The 9,469-nt window shown below is 40.4% G+C and overlaps 1 protein-coding gene across 1 annotated transcript in view; it reads right to left on the minus strand.

The window, feature by feature from the left end:
• Nucleotides 1-8,370, minus strand: part of LOC150075149 (uncharacterized) — a 231,786-nt gene extending 223,416 nt beyond the window's left edge. The window contains exon 1 of the mRNA XM_090388737.1: nt 7,347-8,370. Coding sequence (XP_090244863.1) covers nt 7,347-8,196 — 850 coding nt within the window. The 5' untranslated portion in view covers nt 8,197-8,370. The remainder of the gene's footprint in view (nt 1-7,346) is intronic.
• Nucleotides 8,371-9,469: the final 1,099 nt, after the last annotated feature.

Genomic DNA, 9,469 nt, shown 5'->3' on the forward strand with positions numbered 1-9,469 from the left:
TCTTTGCTGCAGTGGCCCGCTCAGTCTGCGGATCTCAATCCTACTGAACATCTTTGGGATGAGCTGAAAAGGGCTGTTCACTGCAGGCCTACATCTCCGTCGAATCTCAAGGAACTGCGTGATATACTCATGTCTGCATGGTACTCCATTCCTGCACAACGTTTTCATCATCTTGTTCAATCCCTGCCTAGACGAATTCTGGCTGTTTTGAAGGCTAAAGGAGGCTCAACACGCTACTAATATAGCGTGTTGAGCCTCCTTTAGCCTTCATTAATATCAGTCTGTTTAATTTTTCTGTCAAAAGAATCAAGAAGTAGTTTAAGAAAAACAAACACCTCTGGATTGTTCAATAATTTTTCATTCGTTATTGATCACTTAACACAGACTGCGATCACAATTCTGCTGTTCATTTCTGGTTTATTTCGACTCGCCAGGAAATTCAGTTAACTCTTTAATAAGGATGTGTCTGAGGAATTCTAGCTCAAATTTGACCAGTCTTCCATCAGGATGTTTGTCAGCTGTTGTAATTGTGGCCGGTAGGAAACCGCGAAGTCAAGTTGCCCTTTCAAAACATGCGTTGTAGCAGTGGTAGTAATAATGGCGAATGATACAAAAAAAGCAGTCTTACAGTCTTGTAGCATCAGCCAGGAAAAACCAGTTCACCCACCCATCCTTACCCTCCAAGAATTTGTCTAATTCTCCCTTGAATTTATTCAACCCATCCACTTCCACAACAACAGATGGAAGCCTGTTCCAGCAATCATCCACTCGATGACTAAAGGTAAACTTCCACACATCTATTCGACAACTGTCTTTCCTCAACTTGAATTTATGCTCACTCATGGTGTAGGCTCAGCAAGAGGAAGAATACAATTAACATTCAGCTTGCTCAATCCAATCAAAGCTTTAAACACCTCAATCAGATCTCTCCGCAGGTGCCCAATCTCGAGAACCTGAATTTTGCAGAGCTGAAGCCCTTCCAGGTAAAAGAACCCCCTTGTTCCCCTCACCAGTCTGGTTGTCCTTTGCGCCTGTTCCAGCAGACCTACATCCTTCCTAAAGTGAGGCCCGCACACCTCAGTACAGTACTCAAGATGAGGCCTAACTATGGCCTTATTCAAAGGCACAATCACCTCCTTATCCCTGCCAGTAACGTTTCTGTATATCATTGACAAAACCCCATGAGCTCTCTTGGCAGCATGTCTGCACTGCTCAGAGAATTTCATATCTGACTGCACAATAATGATTTCCACCCAGGTCTTTTTCATTCTCCACTGCCCCGAGTGTAGTACCACACAGCTGATAAGTTAGTCGTCTTGATGGCTGTCGTTAACCACCCTGCCAATCTTTGTCTCATCTGAAAACAGACATTAAATATGATATACCTTCGTAAATATTAAAAACAACAAATGAACCCAGCACTGAACTCTGGGAAACTCCACTAATAACATTTGTCCACGAACAGCAGTGTCCATTGATTATCGTTCTCTGTATTCTCCCACTCAACCATCCCATTATCCATAGTAGTAACTTCCCCTTAATGAATTGGGGAAATATTCGCACTTCTCCGGTCCATAGTGATCTTCCTTGAATCCAAGGATACTCTCATAATTATGGCTAAGGGTTTGCGTACCTCTTGTGCTGTCTCCCTTAATATAATTGAGTAGATCCCATCCACCCCAGGTGCCTTTTTATGTCCTCAACAATTTCTCGTCCACTTCCCTTTCAGTTATCACAAAGTCATTTAGTTCCTCGTTAGAGTTTGATAAACGTTTGGCATCACCTACCCTAAAGAGTTCCTCATGTGTGAATGTAGATGCAAAATACCTATTCAATTTGTCCACAATCTGAGCACGGTCATCAACAGTTAACCCATGGCATCAAGTGACTCAATGTGAGTCAAACCCTTCCATTACTGCTAATATAAGCATAGAAGACTTTGCTGTTTTTCTTTGCCTCCCTTTTGACTTGATTACAGATTAATTTATACGCCCTAACGCGGCTCATGTATTCATTTATCCTATGATGACCCTGGAATCCCAGACACCTTGCTTTCCAGGCTGTTGCACGTACCAATAGTAGCAATGAAAGAATCACTTTCAACTCTGCCTGGCTCTAGTTAAAATATTAATCTATGTATCCCCCAAGCTAGCAGTTTTCCAACCCACCTAACACTGCCTCGATAGCATCAGCAAATATTCTTGCACCCTTTCTATTTAAGTGTACCCCATCCCTGTAGAAGCAGTCTCTGCTATTAGCAAGCACAGACCACATTGAGAAAAACTCAACCCCGTGAGCCTTGCACAATCTCTCCAGGGTCTAATTGATATAGGCTCTCTTCATATACTCCCTCCTATCGTGTCTAGGCAGATTTGGCGCCTAATTTCTTCACACTTTCTGCACCTGGCACACATACAAAGACATCCTCCTTGGTTAGATCATGTCCTGTTCCAGAAAGGTCTGCAAACATTGCACAAGTTACACACTTTTTCAGGCTGAGATGTTTTGCTTTGTCTTTGCTTTGCTGCTACTGTCTGGGGAATGATTTCCTTTTAAATACAATTTAATTGATTGAGCCTAAATGCAAAGATACATATTATGTTGTCAAGTTTTACATTATACTTTATTCTTTCAAGTTCGAGATGTACGTTATGCTATACTGTTCCGATCGCAGTGCTAAATTAGTTTTATCTTAAGGAATGTTTTTAGCTAAACACAAAGATATAGCCCAAAAAGTGATTAAATCCTTCAAGCTACTTATTTATCACAATTAAAACCGTACTATTCCTCTGCACTACTCGTCGCATGCTATGATATTCGCGCCAAAACACCGATACAATAGTGGTAGGAATAACAAGTCTTAACTTACAAAATCTCAAGCTAAATTTAAAAATAAGCTAAAGAACGTGACTAAGACTATTTAAACTATTCGTAAAACACAAATTAACGCGTTAATTAATCAAAAATACGATAAAATTCTTAACTGAATTCACACCTGGAGAATTAGACGGCCATGGTGGAAATCTCGGGAATGTTCCTGGATCCATTCAGATACAATATTTGCCTACATTGAAGGCTTCATGGGTAGCACAGTTGGTATGATCACCGTGCTCTTCACATCGGGTGGAAAAGACCTAAGTTCGGATCCCGTAAATGATGAGCAATTTTTATGGGTCTTTTTGACAACGTGGCTGAGTTAGTCAGTCTCAGGTGAAGGTAGCGCGGTTTTTCTCCTCAGATTGTTCATATACCAAACAGCAAACCAACCACCGAACACTTCATGACCTAAATTACCTTGGAGCATATTTAAGAGCGCCCCAAATGAACTGTTTCATTTTAATTTTTTAAAATGAAAGGTGTTTAAAAAAATGATATTCCATAACTTTTGTTAGAATAGTGTACCTATAAATTAAACTAACTTATTGAACGTATGGAGCGACGTATAAATCTGCATAACAGAGCTATAGATCATCTTGGGTGGTCACCCAGTGTTACGTACAGCAGTGAGAAAAATAATATGCACAGACCTGCGCACTTCTACTCAGTATAAGTGAAAGCGCGTGCGCATTCTCGTCATTCACACGAATTGTATCCTAAATGTGTTCTCCTCCCCCCCCCCCACGTCCAGAAAATTCTTCGCAAGTTTACAACTCAACTGTAGCATCGACCAAATGCAGAGAATTGTTAAATCATAACCTGCGTGCTCAATCATTCGATGGATGGTCAACAAGCAGCTATTCGGTTCAATTATACTTGAGAATATATCTGTAGAGCACGTGCTCAGTCGTCATAGCAACAACTCGAGTGCTGGTGAACGTAGAAAGTGGTTGGACGTGTACTAGACTTAATTTTCGCGTATTTACTCTTCTTAAATATTTCGAGGAAAAACTTTATTTATTATCAACTGAGGTTTTCAATTCGCCATCTAAAATCCACCAAAAAGTACAGATTTTCGATAAAACGCTGCTTACGTATGTTTTTTTGAAATTTTCGCGTATATTTTCACGTTTATTCTACGTGCTGAGAGTTTTCATAAAAAAAAAAAAAAAAACATGGCGTCTAAAGAATAAAGCAGACGAATATGTAGATATGGAAGACATCCTGCCAATCACGCGTCACACAGCACCAGCGCGCGACAATTTCGTCTGAAATTGCATTGGACATCGCGGGACGTGATGGGAAATAGAAAATAGGAGAAGAAATGTTCTGTTTTAGCTGCAGACTGCTTTTTTATGGAAACAAATGATGGAAGGACGCAACCGGAATTACAATAAAATAAATCAAGTTAAATGATCGTTTAAATGCGTGCTAACACTTCATTTGCAATTCACGGTTCTCCAAAAAACTGAATTTAAAAATAAATAAAGAACGACGCACTTAAAATATCCTTAACTATCAGCTTCGTTTATTTCGAGATATTTTTTTTTATCATTCGCCATTTTTCTTGGCGGAATCACCGGTTAAAAATCGACCTCGGAAGATTAAACACTGAAGTGGCGAATAACTGAACGATTTATAAATGCAAAATCAGAGAAAAAAAATTTTCAAATGATATTTATGTATTAAGTGTATTGAGAATTGATATTTTGTATTTATTATGGCCTTTCGAGCTAAAATAATATTATCAGAAATAAAAAATATGTATATAATATACACGAAAAAATATCAAAATATCTAAAATTTAAATAAAATTACAATTTATTTATATATTTTTTATCTGTATAGGTGTATGTGTATTGTACACTTAAATTGAAAATGTAAGTTGAAAATGAAAATGTAAGTTAAATTGAAAATTTAAATTTCCTTAATTAATGATAACTTTCATACAATACGTATACAGAGTCAGTTCAGGATAGTCTGCTCATTCACAGAGATATTAAACCATTCTGGAATTTCATGAAGCACAAGAATATAACCAGTAGAAAGTTTCAACTCCATAACGCAGATGGAAATCTCTTATTGGACGAATTCAGTATTGCTCAAGATGACATTCCAGGCTTATTTTGGAAAATGATGTCGCTACCTTAAAACCCCTCATACTGCGGATCTTCAACTTGTCTCTCGGGCTGGGGAAGTGTCCTAAGCACTTTAAGGAGGTCAATATAGTTGCTAAACTCTTCGACACAGCAGTACGCAAACATCTCTTCGAATTCTTCTTCAGGCCTTTCATTGATCAGAATCAACATGGTTTCTGCAGTGGCAAGTCAAGTTTGCTTCCTTTCTGGCAATACACCTCTGAAGTTCTCGATAATCACCTTCAAGTTGATGCAGTCTACACAGATATATCTAAGGCATTTTAATAAAGTCCCGCACGAAGAACTTCTGGAAAAACTTAAGCTATATGGCATCCGTGACCCTTTGCTCTCATGGCTACGCAGCTACATTAAGCATTGTTCCTTGAGCGTTATCCTCAATCAAGTGAACTCGGACCGTTTTATACCACTAAGTGGAGTACCTCAAGGGTCTTCCCTAGGTCCTCTACTCTTCATTGTTTTTATAAATGATCTTTCATCTGAACCTCCAATATTCAAGTTGCTCTCTATGCAGATGATCTTAAGATCTATTCAGCAGTGAAGATTACCGATTCTCATCAGCTTCAATGCGCCTTCAATAAATTCTCTCTGTGGCTATTTCTGAATGACTTGTCTGCTAACCCTTCGAAGTGCAAAGTAATCTCTTTCTCATCCTGCAGATCTCCACAAAATCCTGGAATTCAGCTCACCCATCTGGAATCCTCAACCTGTAATCCCAACCTGTTCAAGCTTATACAGCAACCTTTCATGAGGGACCGAGTCAAATTCTTTGCTTCCCATGAGTACCCGTGTCGAAATGGCCTACTAAGTTAGTTAAACACGATTTTCTCCTAACAAATTCATTGTTTGTCCTTCAGAATGCCATATCTATCAAAGTGTCCTTGGACTGCACTCTTAATCATTGCCTCTAAGATTTCCCCTACCACTAAAGTCAGACAAACCGGTCTATAGTTACCAACTTCACTCTTAGAACCGCTTTTATATATTGGCGATACATTGCCACTTCTTCAATCCAAATGAATCTCCTCTGAGTCCAAAGATGCCCTCATAATTAACCGCAATGGTTCAATACACTCCCTCACGCTCTCCCTCAAAACTACAGGGTTTATTACATAAACTCCGGGAGCCTTACTTGCCTTTATGCTCAAAAGGTTTTGCAATAAACAATCATCGATAAGTATGACATCACTAATTCCTAATTTGTATTTATTGTGGTCTTTCGGGCCAAAATAATATTATCAAAATAAAAATAAAAAATTACTATATATATAATATACATGCAAACATCAAAATATTTTAAATTTAAGTAAAATTACAATATTTCTGTTTTTTTTTTTTTTTATATCTGTTTATGTGTGTTTTGTACACTTAAATTTAAAATAAATAAAAAATATACATTTATCATTTGATGGGTGATTTGAAAGGCTTAAGAAGCTATTTCTTAAGTTTTTCTTTCTTGAAAGTCCATAAGAATAAACACATACGCAAAAGAGGAAAAATATTTTAACAATGAAAGGGGAAATCTTGGATTACGCACAACATAAGCGATGAAGGATTAATACAGTAGGTAACAGAACGTCGGTGCCTATCAACCAATATTTGAAATGGTCTAACTATTCCTTACCTGTTTAAGAAAGAAAGTAAATTTTCTTAAGGCCACTTCGATCGTCGAAAATTATGACACTCAAACGAGGAGAGCTGTCCGTACCTAAATTGATCTTAAACTTACGTGGGACGTCACAGTCTCCTTTCGGGGCTTAAACAAAAAAGCCCGAAAAATAAACCCTCAGCGCGCTGTTTGTGTGCAAGATCGTTGTAGTCAATGAGATCGCAAAGGAGGAGGAAAAATTCCTCATCTATAAGAAACATTTCTTCGTTAGCCCTAAATTTTAAGGCATCTGCTCGTGTGGGTCTTGAATTACAGCCAGGTGGTGCTGTTCCCACTATTACACACTTAGCAGCCTTTCTGATTAAAGGTTTCAATTTCAAAAGTCTCGTAAACCACCGGCGTGTGTAATTACACTTTCGTCAGGCCACACGATAATACACTGCCGCCGTGTTACGCCGGCCCCACTCTACGGCGATACATTAGCCGTACGAGCTCGCACAACTACGATTTAGGCTTAGCGTAATTCATTCTCTCTCTCTATCCACGAGAAACCAAACGAGCGGCGTCACCTTCAAGACGCTTATCTGAGCGGGACGGCGAGCGACCTCCAAAACGGGCACGTGGGTCTACAAAACTTCCGCCTGAGTGGCGTTAAATTAAGAAAAACGAAAGAGAGAGAGAGAGAGAGAGAGAGAAAGACTTACCGAGATCGTCAATCCTCGGAGAAAGGGTCAAAGTGACGGCCACCAAAACAACACACATCACTAAAATAAACACAGCGAACGAGCCGATAACCATGATGATGATCCGCCGATGACCGGTCGGCTCGTCGGCATCCGGATCGCAGGGACGGGGGTCGCCGTCGGTGACCACGACCGTAGGTGTAGAGAGACGGGATGTCCGGCGCGAACTTCGATCACCCTGTGTGATGACGGACGCCGTGCTGTTGCTCCGGTGGTGCTTGTGGTAGCTGTGCTCGTCGATGCTCTGGCGCGAGCCCCTGTGGTGGTGGTGGTGATGGTGGTGCGGGTGGTGAAGGTCTTCTTCGTCCGTCCTGGACGAGCGTCGGCTGTGGCTGACGCTGCAGTTGCTGGAGCAGCGCGACGACGGGGTCAACCTATCCTTGGAATGTCTCGGAGTCAGGGAGCCGCCGTTATCCCTCGGATCCGACAGTCGGGACGCGGAGCTTCCACGTCGTCTTCGCTCCCTGCTCTTGCGGATGTCCGTGTCCGGACAGGATCGCTTTCGGTCGTGTCGGCGAGTTTTGGGCTCCAGTCGATCCACCTGGACCGAGTGGCGGCGATCCAGCAAGGAGTCTTCGTCTTCGGCCGGCAGAGGTAACAACAGGTGACTGTTGACCATCAGACTTCGGGACGACCCCAGAGGTGAACTCTGACTTTCCTCGTTCTCCGGGGTCACCAGCAGGATGATACCGTCCTGTATTTGGCTGATCGACCTCGGCGGCTTGCCTTCTATCTGGAGGTCGAAGGGCGTTTCGGAGATGTCACTGTCGCTCTTAGGTTTATCCTCCTCCTCGCACTGGACAGAATCCATGTTCGGATACAGAAGCGATCGCAACTTTTCGACGATGTTGACGTGGACGCCGTAGAAAACCTCCGAAAGGTCTCCGGATGTATTCGATCGCTACTTGTCGACAACGCTCATACCCGTCCACAGTGTAACTGCGGTGTGGCCGAAGCAAGGCGAGCGTTGTTTCCAGTGGCAACACTCTTCCAGTTCATCCTAATGCGAAGAGCCTGATGCTCCGTCCGTTCGTGTGTGTGTGTGTCTTGCGTGCCACGTTCGAAACGCGCGAGTACAGGCATGCGAAGAGCTGTATGTTAGCATTTCCAGCGCATTTATTTTCCCTTCCTTTCCCGACCCACCCCTCCCTCCCTCTCTCTCTTTCTCTGTCCCTTCTTTCGTTCGCTCGCTCATGCTTTGTACGCATGCGCAGATAAATAGAAAGGCAGGAAAATGACACGCGTTCAACTTATTGCTTTATTTTAATACAGGGCTAAATTCTTCATTTCGGATAGTGTTCATACGCCGGTAAATTGTCAAATCTGTGTGCGTGTGTGTGCGCGCGCGAGGCAGGAGCATATCAGCGATACGTTTCCGCAAGATTAAACCTAGCGAGAGTAACAAACGTGGCAATACTTTTATTATAACAGACCGGAACAAATTTAAATAAGAACAGAACTGTTTTGCGCTTTTTATTTGGTTATTAATAAACGATGAGCTGTTCTGTTATAGAACTGAATAAATAAATGTAATAAAGCAAAAAATAGTGAAAAAGTAAACTTCATTCTGTTTTTAACATTATTTCGAAAGACAATTTTCGTATTTTAATACGCTAAAAGAACCAACAGAACAAATCAAACTGTTTATCGTCTGCCATTGCGAAAATAAATTTTCGCAATGGCAGACGATAAACATGACGTAAAAGAAGGTAAAGATAAAAAAATATTTCGAAGTTTAAAAGAATATAAGTTCAATAATAAAAGTCTGCAAACAGTAATTTGTCAAAGTTTTAAAATTCGTAGGAGTAGTTTCTTTCTAGAATTCAAATTGTATATGAAGAGGAATAGAGTTATACAGTTTATAAATATATAAAGTTAACTTTTTAAAAAGCTACCTTTGCTTTTTAAGTAATTAGAATTTTTATTTTAAAAGTTATTGTATTCTTTAAATTAATTATAAATAATGCTAAATCAGTTGATTAGCTTGAATTTAGTAATCAATAATTGTAAATTTATTTAAAAACCTTTAATTTCCTAAAATCACTTTGACATAAGTAATATGACAGTTGATTGGTAAAGTTTTT

Source organism: Mastigoproctus giganteus, chromosome 14, assembly GCF_048544385.1.
Source record: "Mastigoproctus giganteus isolate SK-2022 chromosome 14, ASM4854438v1, whole genome shotgun sequence".
NCBI classification, from domain to species: Eukaryota; Metazoa; Arthropoda; class Arachnida; order Uropygi; family Thelyphonidae; genus Mastigoproctus; species Mastigoproctus giganteus.